This window comes from Taeniopygia guttata, chromosome 2, assembly GCF_048771995.1.
Source record: "Taeniopygia guttata chromosome 2, bTaeGut7.mat, whole genome shotgun sequence".
Taxonomy (NCBI): domain Eukaryota; kingdom Metazoa; phylum Chordata; class Aves; order Passeriformes; family Estrildidae; genus Taeniopygia; species Taeniopygia guttata.
In genome coordinates, this window is record NC_133026.1 from 152337397 (window position 1) to 152354228 (window position 16832).

A 16832-nucleotide genomic window follows, 5' to 3' on the forward strand; every position below is an offset into this window, starting at 1 on the left:
CTTTAGGGGCTGAGCTCAAAGAAGCTGCTGAGGTGCTATTGATGGAGAAGGGCTTGGCTTTAGGAGGCCTTTTCAGGTGAGTCTGAGTTTAAATAAGCATCTAAAGTCCTGCCTTTGCCAAGCAGTGACTTCCTTGAGAGTTGTAAGTTCACGAGGTTCATGAGGTGACAGGTCTGGAACAGCTGAGAGAACTGGGGGGAATAACAATCATTCATCACAGGTAGAGTAAAACCTCAGGGATGGAGACAAGAGCTTCAAGTTAATGAGGAAAATGTATCCAAAATCATCACTGAAACAGGAACATAAAGTTTCCTGTAGTTCCACTGTAGACTGGCAACACCTTTATGATGTCTCAGCAACAGTATCTCATGAAACTTTGCTTTCTGAAAGCAAAACCAGTAAAAATGACGAATTATTCATTGAAGAAGACAGCCCTACCAATAGTTAGTTTCCCTCTCAACACAGCAAATGCTGCTTGAAAGACAAAAATTTTCTGCAGTGCAATATAAAGGATTTATTTTTACAATATTATTACAATATTACATACTAGAGAACCTGCTAAATATTGTAGAAGAACCCACCTGTATTTCAAATGTTTTTCTACTTGATTTTAACAAAACCAGACTACAATGAATTCTATTCCTCTAGCCTAGAACAGTCAGAAATGAGTGAAAGGCTGCAAGATTATCTCTGAAGAGTTAGGTCTTCATGGTCTTCAGAGAATAGTTACCTGTTCTGCTCAAAAAAATATCCATCATTTAGGCAGACTGCTGAAGAATCCTGAAATGGGTTGGAAAGGACTTTTTAAAGGTTACCCAGTCCCAGTCCCTGCCTACCACGGCAGGGACACCTTCCACTGTCCCAGGTTGCTCCAGGCCCCATCCAGCCTGGCTTTGGACACTTCCAGGGACGGGGCAGCCACAGCTCCTCTGGGCTCCCTGTGCCAGGGCCTCACCACCCTCACAGGGAAGGATTTCTTCCCAACACCCCATCCATTCCTGCCCTCTGGCAGTGGGAAGCCATTCCCCTTGTCCTGTCACTCCAGGCCCATGTCCAAAGTCTCCCTCCAGCTCTCCTGGAGTCCCTTTAGGCATTGGAAGGGGCTCTGAGGTCTTCCTGGAACCTTCTCTCCTCCAGGCTGGACACCTCCAGTTCTCCCAACCTATCTCCAGAGCAGAAGCACTCAAGCCTTCAGAGCATTTCCTTGGTCTTGTGCTTGACTTTGTTGAACTTCAGGAGGTTCCCTGGACCCCAAATATGTCTAAAAACCACTCCAGTATCAGAATAATGCACTTTTCTGTGGTTTTTGCAGTAATTCAAACAAAGTGTGTGTTGTGTCTATGCCTGCTGTGTCCTTGCCTGCTGAGGCTAGAAGGCAGAGTGGGATTCTCTTTCCTATGAGCTTGTCCAGAGGAGAGGAGGACATTGTCCTAAGCAGCAAATAAAGCATTTCTTCATAGTTTGCTCTCCCCTGCTGCCCTTGCTCAGTCAGAGGCTGAGGGATGAGCTGTACTTCACCTGTCTGCAACATCTCCACTGTCACTGCTCAGGGCTTTTGGGGGCCTTTGCTATTGGAAGGCTCTGCAGTGCAGATTTACTGATGGTTCCATAGGCCTGAGAGTAGCTGCCCATGGATGCCCTTGGATCACCCGCAGCTCCCACATTTGCAGTGATCTGGAACATCTTTTTACTGGGCTTCAGAAGGGGACGAACATCTTTGCTGTGACACTGAGTGTTTCTAGGATTCTGTGTGAGAAAGAAAAGCCAGGAAAAGTTAATAAGCTGGAATCAGCTTTCTGGAATGCAAACAGGACACAGGTTTGGCTTTGGTCAGCATTATCCTCTCAGGAAACAAACACAAATTCAGGGCACGTGTAGGCTGATCTTTTCCCTCTTCTGCTCTTCTTGTCATAGAAAATTGGTCGCAATTCCCTACAGATCCTTCCAAATGCATTGGTCACGTGTAAACCTACGTGTGCAGCAAGCTCCACAATCTTGGAGAATTAATGGCTTCTCTTTCTCTCAAAACATTTTGGAAGGGATTCCAAATCAGAGGGGCTGAAAGGAGAGCTACAAGTGTATTACTAGAAATGCTTGAAGGTTTCTGATAACCTGGACTACTGGAAGGTGTCCCTGACCATGGCAGAGGGGTGGAACGACATGAGTTTTTAGGTCCCTTCCAACCCAGGCAGTCTGTGATTCTGTGAATCTGTGCTGCCTCCTTCCACACTCTTCCTCTGTCATAAGCTTCCTCCATCAGCTCTGCAGGTGCCAGCAGTCACGAGACAGCAGACAGCCAGCTCAGGAAGGAAAAAAGCAGGAGCAGGAGGTAATTAAAGAACCCAGTGAGGGGAAGGACTTTTCCAAGGAAGCATAGCCAAAATCAGGGAAGAGGGAGAAGCAGAGAGGACAGGACTGACACCCTCACAGCACAGCAACAGCAACCCATTAGATCCACAGAATCATGAAATCAGAGAATCACTGAGGTGGAAAAGCCCTCTGAGGCTGTGGAGTCCAGTGGCTCCCCCAGCACTCCCAAGGCCACCATTGACCCCTGTCCCCAGGTGCCACGTCCAAGTGGCTGTTAAATCCCCCCAGGGATGGGGACTTCCCCCTGCCCTGGGGCAATCTGTTCCAGAGCTGCACAGCCCTTTGCAGTAGAGATTTTTCCAATATCCAACCTCAGCCTCTCCTGGAAGCACTTGAGGCTGTTTCATTCTGTCTTGTCTCCTGGGAACAGATCCTGATCCCCCCTGGCTGCACCCTCCTGTCAGGGAGCTGCAGAGAGAAGGTCCTTCCCGTGCCGCCTCTTCTCTACAGCTGCTGCTGCTGCTCCAGACCCTCCCCCAGCTCTGTTCCCTTCTCTGGACACGCTCCAGCCCCTCAATGGGGCCCTCCTTTCCTGTTGTGAAGATCCCAAACTTGCCCCCAGGACTGGAGGTCCCTCAGCAGTGTCTAGCATAGGGGAGAGGTACTGCCCTGGGTGTCTGGCCACTCCGTGGCTGCTACAAGCCAGGTGCCACTGGCCTCTTGCCCACCTTGGCACCCCTAGGCTCATGTTCATCTGCTGTCATCAGCACCAGCAGGTGACCTTTTCCAGCTTTCCAGCCACGCCGCCTGGAGCACTGCAGGGAGTTGCTGTGACCAAGGTTACCACAGATAAGGGCTAGAAATTAAGCTACTCACATTGTAAAGGTTCTGCACACCTGTAGGAGAGAGACGAGTGTTTGGCCATGTGATTTGTCTCCCCAGTTTCTCATTGTTGGAGATTCTGGACTGTTGAGGTGGTGCAGAACAGTTCCTGATCCCAGCACCAGGATTTGCATTTCCTGCAGAAGGAAAAACATGAGAGAAAGCAGGAAAATCAGAAGAACACAGAACACATTGACTGAGGCAGGGACAGTCCCACACTCAACACTCATTCAACAGTGTCTTGTTCTTATGTCATTTCCCTCCCACACTTCCAGCCTCTCATTTTACCATGCAGATTCCCTTCATTTCTTTTACAGCACTCATTCTCTGCTCCCCACACCAACACCCCAAGGTGGGTTACACCTGGTGTAGGAGGGTGGTACCCACTCTGCACAGTGGTGTGTGTGATGGGGTTGTAGACCATCACACCCATCTGTGATCTCTGATACACAGCTCTGGCCTGATCCTTGCTCTGGCTGGACCCTGCTGCCTGGACCCCAGCTGTGACTCCAGGGTGCACATGTGAAGGGTTTAGCAGAGCGGGTTTTGGGTCTTCGTGGCCTTTCCTGGTGGGTGCAGCCACTGAGCTAAAACCTGGCAGCAGTGTGCTGGAATCAGACTGGCTCAGCTGAGTATTTTCTCCCTGCCCTTGCTCCTTTGGAAAGCTCTTTGACTTCTTTTCAAGGATCATCTGCAGAACAGAAAAGCAATTTAGACTTAACACCGCAATACAGCAGAAAAATAAAACATCAAAACACAGAGGAATACTTATAAATATCTGCAATTTTATTTTACAGAGTAAGTAACAAGTATAATTTTGGAACTAGATGATCTTTAAAGTACCTTTCAACACAAACCATTCTGTGCATCTTTCTCAGACATCATGTTTCAGAGATTTTTCTTTGCCCTGTGGGAATTTTACATGCAAACGTCTCTCAAAGATTAGGACAGTATGGAACTGATCAAACACCCAGGTGTAATGGTGCCAGCAGGTATGGAAAGCCCAGGGGAACACAGAGACAGGACAATGACAGAATTTGTTAAGTGTGTGCAAGAATGGCAGGTTACCTGAAGGATTAGGAGTTGGGAAAATAGGATGAAAGTACCTCATATAATTTATTTCTATAGTCTGCCACAGACAGCTGGACATCATCACCCAAAGGAAGGACCACATCAAAGTCCAAAGAGGGCTCCCTGGAAGGACAGTGGAATCTAAGGAAATGAGAACACATCATATAATTCACTGACTGGAAACAGATTATTAAAATTTAAACAGGATTGTTAAACTATCTTGTGTAAATAGTATTGGAGAAAATAAAGAATTAGCTTTGCCACTTTTTCTGTAATGCATTTAAAGAAAATTTGTGCCAAGAGCAGGTTTTTAATGTCTCAGAAAACATCAGGGGCAGCTGCCCACTGGTGTCACTCTCACCTGCTCACGTAGGGATGCTGCAGAGCCTGCTCTGCTGTGAGCCGTTTGTCAGGGTTAAAGACCAGAAGTTTCTTCAGCAGATCCAAGGCAGGCAGTGGAGTGGAGGATGGAAAAATCTCCTCAAATGCTACTCGCTGCCTAGAAGTCAGAAAAAAATTATACAAGCTCTCAGTGTCTAATTCCCAGTGAAGGCAGGAGTGACAGATTCCAGGATCACGTCAAGGTGACACCAGGCACGAATTCACTCACAAAATGTGTCATAATCACTGAATCCTAGAATGGTTTGGCCAGAAAGGGACCTTAAAGCTCATCACTTCCCAGCTCCATGATCCCACAAATCTGGACCTGAGATTATAGAAACATACTTCTCTGTTATTTCCAGAGAAGATGAAATTTAAAAATCTGGTTTTGCATTTTGAAATCCTAAATACAATTGTGAACATAATGAAGAAGAAAGTATCTTGAAAAAAAATCAGTTTTAAGCACCAAATCTTACTAATATTTTAAATATTTTTTATTTAAGGAGACAACTTAGAGCCCCTTCCAGAGCCGTAAGAAGCTCAAAGGCAGCTGGAGAGGGACTTTGGACAAGGGTGTGGAGTGACAGCACAAGTGGGAAGGGCCTCCCACTGCCAAAGGGCAGAGATGGATGGGGTACTGGGAAGGAATTGTTGCTTGTGAGGGTACTGAGGAATCGGAATGATTTCCTGGAGAAGTTGTGGCTGCCCCATCCCTGGAAGGCCAGGCTGGATGGGGCTTGGAGCAGCCTGGTCTGGTGAAAGGTGTCCCTGTCCATGTCAGGGGGTGGAATGAGATGAACTTTGAGGTCCCTTCCCACCCAAACTGTTCTGTGGTTCCATGACTCCAGGGTTCTACATTAGATGCTCTGACACACAGAACCCCTCAGGCTTACCGGGAACTCATGTGGTTAATAACTGAGGCCTTGTACTCCGACTGCAGAGCCAAAATATCTGCAAGAATAAAAGGATGCTGTTACTGCCAAGATGAGGATTAGCAGAGCCATACAGTTTATGAAGGAAAGCCAGTATTTGATATTAACATAGGAAATTATTCACATAGAACTTGGTCAGAGATCTGTGGAGGGGGAATGGAGTATTTATTTACAAATTTTCTAAGCCGATTTTTTATTTCCTATTTGTTAATCATACACTTCGTAAACGTGTATTCTCATAGCAACAGATGCAGAAGATATCTGAATTCCTTATTTATTCCTTATTATTATTTATTATTTATTCCTTATTATTCCTTATTATTCCATCATATCTGAATTTCTGATCTTTCTCTAACACTAACATTCAAGATGAGGATTTGAATTCCTTTGGAAAGCTTCCCACTTCAGAAAGGTACCAGAATGAATGAGATACCTTCTTCCCTGACCCAGCCATGCTGCTTTCTTCCACTGATCCCCTTCTCTAGAACCTTTTCCACACAGCAGGGTCCTACCTTCAGGGGACGGAGCAGGGATAACCCTCAGGATCTTCTCTATTTGGTTCATCGTTGATGTTCCAGGAAAAAGAGGCTTTCCAAGCAGCATCTCTCCCAGAATGCAGCCAATGCTCCACATGTCCACACCCTTAGTGTAACTACAAACAGGAACAGAACAGAGGTAGGATTAAATCAAGCACTTATTTTCCTGTACCTGCTATTCACATCACCTACATTGATTTATTTGCTAGAAAGCATACTTGGTGACTTCTCAAATATAAATGCTCACAGGTTTGAACTATAAATTGAATAACATTTGGGAATCATGAGACTGACAAGCATGAAACAGAAAGGAGATTTATCCTACTCAAAGTCTAGTCTAAGAAACCATAAAAGGAAATATATTACAGGGAAATACTAGAACAAGGTAATATATTAAAGGTAATGCCATAACCAGGTATTATATCCTTTTCATATGACCAAGAATGAAGATATACATTGTTCTTTGGTCATAATGCACGTACAAAGTAGTTACAATTACTTAAGAATTACATTTTTAAGCAAAGTCAATCCCAACCAGTGAGTATAGGACAGTTTGCAAAACATCCACATTTAAAATCTGGGATACTAGCCTGCATCTGTTTATTGACTTTTCTGGTTTTTCATATTTAATTAAAAAAAAAAAAAAAGGAGTAAGCTTGACTAACAGGCAGCTGGTTTAACATTCAATTAGGGAATATTTTGTGAAGGTCTATCAAAATACACTGCTTCAATTTGGAAAAGAGGATTTACTTTCTCAAGCAGATTTTGTAAAGTTGTGGGTTCAAGGGAGAAGACATAAATGTGGTGGGAGAAAGGGTGACAAACGGCTTGTGCATGTCCACTGACACTGTAAGAACACAGGAAGGACATGGTCATGTTCATAAGAGGTTTTTGTGTTGCAGAAGTTTAATTGTACACTGAGAAAAAAGACTGCTGACATGACCCTGCATCTAGTGACACTGCAAAGACTGAAGACTTTTAGACAAAAAAATGTGCAAGTGGTAAAGTGCCAGGCTCCCCTCCCCTGCTCACCGGCGGGAGGCCATCAGGATCTCGGGCGCTCGGTACCAGCGCGTGGCCACGTACTCGGTGAGCACGGGGCTGGGCTGGGGCTCGCCCCGCTGGCACAGGGAGCGCGCCAGCCCGAAGTCACACAGCTTCACACGGCACTGGGCATCCAGCAGCACGTTGGAAGGCTGCAAGGGACACAGCACAATTAATGAGCCCTTCACTCTCTGAATAGCAGATCATTACTGAGGTTCTTTTACTAGTCTCATACTTGTAAATTTATTCATACACATGGAGACAGGCTGGGACAGCTGGAACTATGGGGACAGAAGGCTCCAGGGGAGACCTGAGAGCTCCTTCAAATGCCTAAAGGGGTGCCAAGAGAGCTCGAGATCCACTCCTCTTTTCAACAGCCTGGACAGCACACGGGGGAATGGCTTCCCACTGCCACAGGGCACAGTTAGATGGGATGTTGGGAACTGGCACAGGGCAGGGTTAGAAGGGATATTGGGAACTGGCACAGGGCATGGTTAGATGGGATAGTGGGACCTCGCACAGGGTAGGGTTAGAAGGGATATTGGGAACTGGCAGAGAGTAGAGTTAGATGGGATATTGGGAACTGGCACAGGGCAGGGTTAGAAGGGATATTGGGAACTGGCACAGGACACGGTTAGATGGGATATTGGGAAGGAATCATTCCCTGTGAAGGTGGTGAGGCCCTGGCACAGGCTGTCCAGAGAAGCTCTGGCTGCCCCATCCCTGGAAGTGCTCCAGGCCAGGTTGGATGGGTCTTGGAGTAATCTGGGATAGTGAAAGGTGGTCCTCTCAATGACAGGGGGTGGAAGTGGTTGGGCTTTGAAGGTCCTTGAAAATCTTGAAATATACCTTCTGATCTCTGTGAATAACATTCCCTGAGTGGATGAATTTAGTTGCCTTCAGGAGTTGGTAGAGAATGTAACACTTGTGAATGTCTTTCAGCAAATTCCCCTTCTTAATCACAGCATGTAAATCTGTCTCTGAAATATACCAGTGATACATTTACATCAGTAAATATCAGTAGTATCATGAGCATTCACTATCAAAAGTGATAACAAGGATAACAAGGATAGCTCCTAAGAGAGGCTGGTTTGAAGGCTGCTGCAGTGCTGAGTCTCACCCATGGACTCAAAGATGAGGTAGATGTCCTTGTCATTCTCTGCTTGGATAACATCGAGCAGCTTGATGATATTTGGATGTTCTCCAAATTCCTGCACAGGGAAGAGACCCAGCTGTCACAATCATGTTTTGCTTGTGAATCATAAAAAGGGACAGTAACCTATATTACACTTGGTATTACTGTCTAAAACAAACATTAACATGCTTTTTCCTCCATTAGGCTGCTTCTGAAATAAACTTTAAAAAAGGATTTAAGTTAGTTCCATAGTAAGAAACCAGTCAGTTAATCAAAAAAATCATCTCTGTTGAATGAGACATTAGTTCTAACACTCCTTCTATACCATTTATACTAAAATCCAGTTCCCTTTATGCACCCCATGTTTCCTACTGAACCCAAGAATTACTGTGGCATGAAAACAGATCATAGTTGCCATCAACATTCATAGTTAAAAACCCAAGCAATCAGAACATGCCCATCTGAGGGCTGGCTTGGACACTCACAGGCTGCACTGAGGAACTGACTGCATGGAGATCAGACAGCACACAGAGATACCTGAACACAGATACCACACTGCAGGTGGAGTCCATCCTCACGTCTCTGCAGACTGACAATCCTCATGGGATCATTAAGAACATCCCTAGCTTTAACAGCTTTTATTTTCCACTTCTGTGCAGCCATGGACACTGTAAACACTTCATAATACTGCAGCATTTATAATGTGTAACATCTAGGGAAGCTCCCAAAACAACACATTCACCTGCTGCAAGGTGTGAAAACACACTCCCAAAGAAGTGAGACACAGCCAGCCCATGACACACTTTGTTTTCATTCTGAGCATAGCCACAATACCCAGGCAAATGATCTAAAGAAGGTTTTTACCCAAAAGGGGATATTGTTCTAAAATAATAGAACAATAATAATAATAATAATAGAATATTCAGCTAAATCTGGGCAGTGTTACTTGAGTGCTATTGAAGAAGGCAAATTTCACTGTCTCACACTGCTTTGCCCTGGAACTGATAACAGAAAGTTATGACAATATTCTAATCTGTACTAAAAAAACACGTTACCTTGAAAAGACCTTGTCAGGGCCAGTTCTATTAATCTTTGCTTAAAGAATAATAATGCTACTAACATACTTACCAAAATGACATTCTAAAATTGGCCTAAAATACACCCGTAGATCTACAACTACACTGAACAGCAAACACAAAATCTGCAAGCAACCACCAGAGCATCAGAAAATCATTCACACCCCAGATATTACAGCAACTTCTCAATTATAATAATTGAGATACATAGCATAAAACAATAACCTAGTCCATCAAATGGCCTTGCGACAAACATCAAGACTGAACAAAGCAATTAGTATGCACAAACAAACAAATTAAAACAAACATGCAGTTATGAATAATGGAGTATTTTTCACATCTTTTCCTTTCTGAGCCCTCAATTTGAACCTCAAGAAAGAGGTTTAAAATAGGAGGGGAAACTAAAATTCTTAAAGGCTATTGAGAACCAAAAGTTATGGAAGTATGGGCTGAGCAGCACATTAACTTCCCTCTCCCTGCCCTCCTCTGCCAAGTGACTCCTCCTTTCCTTCAGAAGAAATATCCTTTTTTCCCCTGCTCCTTCTCCATTCATCACAGGAGTGCTGCAGCTGCAGAGATGATCAAACTTCTGAGGTAGTTCACTTCTAAGGAACTGTTCACATTTTTAGCTTTAAAGATTGCAGCTTCTATTTCATCCTTCAAGAATGACTAAAAAGTAAAAAAAAATCATCTCTTTCCTACTTAACCTTGGCAGTCTTAGGAAATTCCTCTTCTATGAGCCCTGCCTCACTTGTGTCCTTAGAAAATCACAAATTATAACAATATTATTCCAAAATATTGATGTTTCTACATGGTAAGCCTAAGGAGGAGTGAACAGATAACTGGAATGCCACTGATAAGGTAAATCATATCAAAACAAGAGTAATCTTAAGTTATTCCTTGCAGAACTTCCCATTTTCTTTTGGTTTGATTATTTTAAATTATTAAATTGCTTACAGCATGATGGAGGAAAACAATTTTGGAGTGTAAATCCCTCTCCCACCCCAAACATCCTCCAGTCATGGCAGTTTAAATGTAAGAGAAACTGTTTCTATCCACAAAGGAGCAAGAAGCTACAGAAGGTGCTGATGTGCTGAGCAGCACATTGCTAAAAATGGGGAAAGAGTAAAAACAAGCCCAAATGGAGAGTCCTCCATTCAGGTGGGTTCACCCTGAAAGGCACTTTGCCTTTCAGATGGTGCAGAAAAGAAATCGAAGAGTTATCAACACTAATCAGTGACTGCTGTATTTTGGAAAACAATGGGAAGAAAATACTTAGACATCAGAGATAATAAAAAATCAGAGAAGAGGGGGAATATGGACATTACCTGCAGGAACATAATTTCTCGAAATGTTCTCTAGAAATAAAGAAAAAACAGTTTATTATCACCTCAAGAAAAGAGAAGAACAGAGATGCAGTTCAATGACAGGGTTAAATCCACTCCTCTTTTGTACATGCCATGATACACAAAGCTTGATAATTCTTGCTTGTTTTTATCACAATATAGCTGCAGATTGTATAAGTATATATCCCAATATATGCAGACTGTGCATGATTATCTTTCAGAGACCAAAGTCCTGAAAATACCTATGGAATCCCACCACGTCTCAGAACACATCAGCACAGTAATTTCTCACCTGAGCATCTGTTCGGTTCCTGAAAGCATCAAAAATCTTTTTAACAGCAACTGTTTCTCCTGTCTGGCGGTCGGTTGCTCTCCAGACAATGCCGTAGGCCTGCAGAGAAGCAGGGACAGGTGAGCAGAGTGCTGGCACCTGCTGCAGCCCGGGCCTGGTGTGGAACCAGAACGTGCTCAGTGATGGACTGGAGCAGAGGTGATGGGCGCCACATGGAACACAGAGAGATTAGGCCAAGGAGACAGACTCAGGAGACATGCTGAGAGGGTTGGGGCTGTTCAGCCTGGGGTCGAGAAGGCTGCAGGGACACTTCAGAGCTCCTTCCAGTGCCCGAAGGGGCTCCAAGAGAGCTTGGGAGGGACTCTGGACAAGGGCCTAGAGGGACAACACAAGTTGGAAGGGCTTCCCACTGCCAGAGGGCAGGGTTTAGATGGGATTTGGGAATAAATCTTTCCCTATAATGGTGGTGAGGCCCTGGAACCAGTTGCCCCAAGAAGCTGTGGCTGCCCCATTGCTGGAAGTGTCCAAGGCCAGGCTGGATGGGGCTTGGAGCAACCAGGTCTAGTGTAAGGTGTCCCTCCCATGGCAGGGGGAGGGAATGAGTAGGCTTTAGAGTCTCTTCCAACCCAGAATGTTCTGTGGTTTCAGGACTCTGTATGGAGAGCAGCCCTGAGAGGGACTTGGGGGTGCTGATGGATGAAAACCTGGCAATTGGCTGACAACATGCACTAGCAGCCCAGCCAGCCAACCACGTCCTGGGACGCACCAAGAGAAGGACAGCCAGAACTCCACAAACCAGGGGATTGGGCCCAGCTGGTGCCAGGCTGTGACAGGCAGGTCCTGCCTGACAGTCTGATCTCCCTCTGTGACAGCATGACCTGGAGGGCTGCATTGATGGGATGGGATGGATGGGCCATCCATCCCCATGGTGCGTGGGTCAGCAGGGCCAGGGTCTTGCTCTTGGGTCACAACAACCCCATGAAACATGCCAGGCTTAGGACAGAGTGGCTGGAAAGCTGGAAAAGAACCTGGTGGTGCTGGTGACAGTGGCTGAACGTGAGCCCAGGTGTATCCAGGTGGCAAGATGCCAGTGGCACCTGGCTTGTACCAGCCATGGTGTGGCTGGCAGGTAAAGAGAGATCGGTCTTCTCTGCATTTGGCTTTGGTGAGATTCCCAGCTAGAGCACTGCATCCAGCTTGGCACTGCTCAGTACAAGAAGGACACAGAGCAGTTTGAGCAGCTGCAGAGAAGGGCCACGGAGACACTGCGAGGGCTGGAGTCCCTCTGCTCTGGAGCCAGGCAGGGACACCTGTGCTGTTCGGTCTGGAGAAGAGAAGGCTCCAAGGACAACTTACTGTGCTCTTTCAGAATTGAAAGGGGGGCAGTAAGAAGGATGGAGAGAGACTTTTTACCAAAGTCTATAGTGACAGCATCCCAGATTTGTTGAGGTTGGAAAAGCCCTCCAAAACCACTGGGTCCAACCACTACCATAGCAGTGTCAGGTCCAACACTAAACCTTTTTTTCAATTAAAAGCTGTGTTGACTGTTAAGGGAATGGGAACTTCTATCTGAGGTTTCCCTATTCTGGATGACTGTGATACTTGCAAATGATGATTACTCAGTCTCACTTGTAGTACAGATCCAGTTTTTTTATTTTAGGCCATAGATTTTAATCTGGACTTTCCACAACCTAGGAGTTGCTATACCTTTGCACAAAGGGATCACATCCCGCTCAAAAATGCCATTTAATGTTTAAATACTTATCCAAAGCAAAAGAGCTGCAATGTGTGATTCTAGTGATTAAACACTCATGTAAGGATACCAAGGCAGGCTTCCCAGCAACATGTGTGGTCCTGGTGCCAAGCTCCAGGACCTTTGCCACGCATCAGGCAGTATAAACAGTTGTACAAGTACCTCAGGTAAGTGCTACAATACTACCCTGCTGGCAACTGGGAAACAGCCTCAAGTTGTGCCAGGGGAGGCTGAGGTTGGGTATTGGAAAAATCTCTCCTGCAAAGGGCTGTGCAGCTCTGGAACAGACTGCCCCAGGGCAGGGGGGAGTCCCCATTCCTGGGGGGATTTAACAGCCACCTGGGGACAGGGGTCAGTGGTGGCCTTGGCAGTGCTGGGAGAATGGCTGGACTCCACAGGCTCAGAGGGCTTTTCCACCTCAGTGACTCCTTGACTCTCAACATAATGAGGGAAATACTTAAACATTTAAATACGTATCAACGCAATTAATGATAGCAAAGAGCTGCCAGAATAGAAAAGCAGATAACTCAGGAGGGCTTAGAGACTGTCTCAGGAGACATAACTTAGAAATTACCACTGGCTTATGTATAAAAATACATTTTATGGCGAAGACATGACTTGATGCAGCATGATCTGAAGTGATGGGGTTACAGTAAATGCAGGATTTGGCAGGCACAGAAGAATGTACTTTGAGACTCAGATCCATGTTACTATTTACTTGTTACAGTCCCCCGGAGCTCCCCTGGAACTTCCAGCGGGCCCTGAGCGACAGAGTTCCCACGGGCGCCTGAATTCCCAAACACCCCCACAGCTCCCCGGGGCAGCCTGGAGCCCTCACGGTGCCCTGAACGCCACACGGGCCCCCCGAGCTCTCAAGGGCCCTCCGAGCTCCGGAACCATTCCAATTCCCACAGGGCACCCCAGCTCGGGCCGGCCCCGGCCAGGCCAACCCCCGCCAGGCACTCACCCCCTTGCCCAGCCGCCTCTTGATCTCGTATTTGCGGCACACGAGCGGCTCCACCTCGGGCGGGCTCATGGCGGCACCTCCCGGTTGGCACCCGCTGCCATGGCAACGGCATCGCGCACCGCGCACCGTGCATGCGCGCGCCGCCGCCGGGCCCGCCAGGCGGCGCCGTGAGACCGGGAGCTGAGGGAGGAGAAGGAGCGGAGAGAGGGAAGGAGAGAGGAGAGAGGAGTGAGGAGAGAGGAGAGAGGAGAGAGGAGAGAGGAGAGAGGAGAGAGGAGAGGGGAGAGAGGAGTGAGGAGAGAGGAGAGGGGAGAGAGGAGTGAGGAGAGAGGAGAGAGGAGAGAGGAGAGAGGAGAGGGGAGAGAGGAGAGGGGAGAGAGGAGTGAGGAGAGAGGAGTGAGGAGAGAGGAGTGAGGAGAGAGGAGAGAGGAGAGAGGAGAGAGGAGTGAGGAGAGAGGAGAGAGGAGTGAGGAGAGAGGAGAGAGGAGAGAGGAGAGAGGAGAGAGGAGAAAAGAGACAGAAGAAAGGAGAGAGGAGAGAGGAGAAAAGAGACAGAAGAAAGGAGAGAGGAGAGAGGAGAGAGGAGAAAGGAGACAGGAGAAGGAGCAGGGAGAGCCCCTTCCAGGACTCTGGGAGAGCCGGAGAGAGGCTTGGCACACGGGCCTGGAGGACATCGCGAGGGGAATGGCTTCCCACTGCCAGAGGACAGGGATGGGATCTCGGGAAGAAATCCTTCCCTGGGAGGGTGGGCAGGCCCTTGCACAGGGTGCCCAGAGCAGTTCTGGCTGCCCCTGGGTACCTGGCAGTACCCAAGGCCAGGCTGGACGGGGCTTGGAGCAGCCTGGGACAGTGGAAGGTGTCCCTTGCCCTGGCAGGTTGATGGGACTGGACAAGTTTTAAGGTCCATTCCAAGGTAAACATTCTGAGATTAAATTATACTTCTTTGTTTTTTCCCCCATGAATTTTGATTCTTCCTCTCTACCCTACCCCCCCCACCCCCCCCCCCCCCCCAATTCCAACTTTTGTGATGAGGCTGAAGTTTATTTAATTACACTTTTCAGTGAGAGTTAACACTTTTGTCATGTTCTCTAGAGTTTTGCTTTTTACTTTGTGTTTTATAGCAGGTAGAGAAGATTTCTGATCCATGTCCAAATTAGATGGTTGAAATCAAAATTGACAAGCTGAACGCACTCACTAGATACTATGTTGTGACTTTTTTAAAGTGAGGATATGAACGTGGATTTAGTGTAATGGATTTGTATGACTGTAAATGTTTCTTTGAGATTCGACTTCAGTTTTATTAGTGAACTGGCATCTTCAGTCATGCAGGGATTTGGACTGCTGGTGTATGCTTCCCTCACTGACATGGCATTCATTTTGTGTGGAAGTTTCCTTTATGTAATAATGAATTCTGACTCTTACAAAGAGGCTTATTCCTCTCAGCCCATGATTTTAAAGAAATTGCATTCAGTTTAGTTTTAAATGTTAATTTACGATTCCTGAAGGAACTCACTAATTCCTTTAGGCTGTATTGTTTATGTCTAACAGGATACATTTATCGGCCTTATCCTGCTCATAGAGACATAAAATTGTGCGTATGCACTTAGCAGCAGACACCGAAGTTCAAGTCTGAGTTGTGACAATTGTTGATTAGATTGTGGACAACTGGGGACAATTGTGACTTAGTTGTGTTGTCCTGTGAATGATGGCGATGAGAAGAACCCTTGTATGAGTTTATTGTATGAGCTTATTCTCAAGTTTCTATTTCTGTATTAATTTGATGTTTAAATTTTATTTAGAGAGGACACTTTAGAGAAGAAACTTTAACCTATTGTAGTAAAATTTCATGTATTGTTAAAGATTATGCATTTTAGAGCAGGATTTGTATGGTGATTTTTCTGTTTTTTTTTTTTTTTTTTTTTCTCCTGGGTAAGCTTTTAAACAGTCCAGAAAATATTTCTGTATTTGAATATATTGAACTAAGTAAGAACAATACAATCTAATGTTTTCACACCTGTTGGCTGTTTATTAAATACCATCATGGAGAGGGGGTGGGTGCTAATTTACACTTTCATTATCTTTTTCATTCATCTTACATTATTTGAGTCTTGTCTGTTGAATAATACACACAACTGCATGAAAATATTAAATAAGTAATCCTCAGACATTTATGCTGAAAGCTTTTCCATGAGAATCTTGAGTGTTTCTGTCTTCTCCAAACGCTTTGGTTCCTTCTGATTGCATATGGCATTTGCAGACTCCAGATAAAAGCTCTGTTCTCCATTAGTAATTCCCAAATTACTAATTCTCACACAGATTTAACTGGCAATCAAGGTAAAAGCAACTTCTCAGAAGCAGAAGACTGTTCAAGTCTGCGCTGTCCTATTTGACTGAAAGAGCATGTTACTTAAAGAGCAGCATGGATTTACCTAGGGAGTGAACTAAGAATTTTTAATTAGTTTTTAAATTTTATCTTGTTTAGTTCATTTTTAATTTAATCTACTGAGTGAATAAGGATGTTATGCAGTGTCAATCTAAGTCTGTTCTGTGAATTAAGTGAGGTAAATGCCAGTGCTAGCTTTTTACTATATGCAATGAAACAGGAGCCACTGTGTAAAGCAATGCATTTTGTATTGCAAAACTCTGGATACCGACCTCAAATTTACTGCTTTTATAACTTGCTGATGCCTAATTTTAGTCTAGTATGGAAAATCCCAGTTTCTTCATCTAGTCTATATTTAATTTATAGGAACCAGCATTTTTTCTTTTCTCGTTTGCTCAGAATATATGACTCAAACCCTGAAAAAGCAAATATATTCCAGTAAGAGCACATGGAATGTCTGAAGAATTACCAGAGTTGAAAAGCTGTGTCCCTTACACTTAGTCACTTAAATCCAAATCTCCCTGTAAATGCTATCATAGCTTGAAGTGTCCAAATGCAAAAGAATTAATTCCAGGCAGAATGCTGGTTTCTATCTGCTTAATTTCACTATTTGAACAGTCTGTGCCTTCAAGTTTGTTGTATTTTTAAGTCCCTGAATAGCAAAAACTCTGATCCTGACAGGCCTTATTAAAATTCAATGTTAGAATATTCAGACACTTATATT

The 16832-nt window shown here is 45.2% G+C and overlaps 1 protein-coding gene across 2 annotated transcripts; it reads right to left on the reverse strand.

Moving 5' to 3' along the window:
- Positions 1-489: 489 nt before the first annotated feature.
- MAPK15 (mitogen-activated protein kinase 15) lies at positions 490-13857 on the reverse strand. Of its 2 annotated transcripts, none has more exons than XM_030261304.4 (13): positions 13726-13857; positions 11006-11104; positions 10696-10725; positions 8277-8367; positions 8006-8136; positions 7145-7308; positions 6089-6228; positions 5538-5595; positions 4625-4762; positions 4299-4404; positions 3580-3883; positions 3187-3329; positions 490-1746 (listed from the first exon to the last, which is right to left on the reverse strand). In XM_030261304.4, exons 1-13 carry the CDS (start codon positions 13792-13794, stop codon positions 1540-1542), a joined length of 1680 nt encoding a protein of 559 aa, XP_030117164.1. In that variant the 5' UTR covers positions 13795-13857; the 3' UTR covers positions 490-1539. The 2 variants fall into 2 exon arrangements, with proteins under 2 accessions (XP_030117164.1, XP_030117165.2); XM_030261305.4 differs by having other exon boundaries at positions 1604-1746; positions 3207-3329.
- Positions 13858-16832: the final 2975 nt, after the last annotated feature.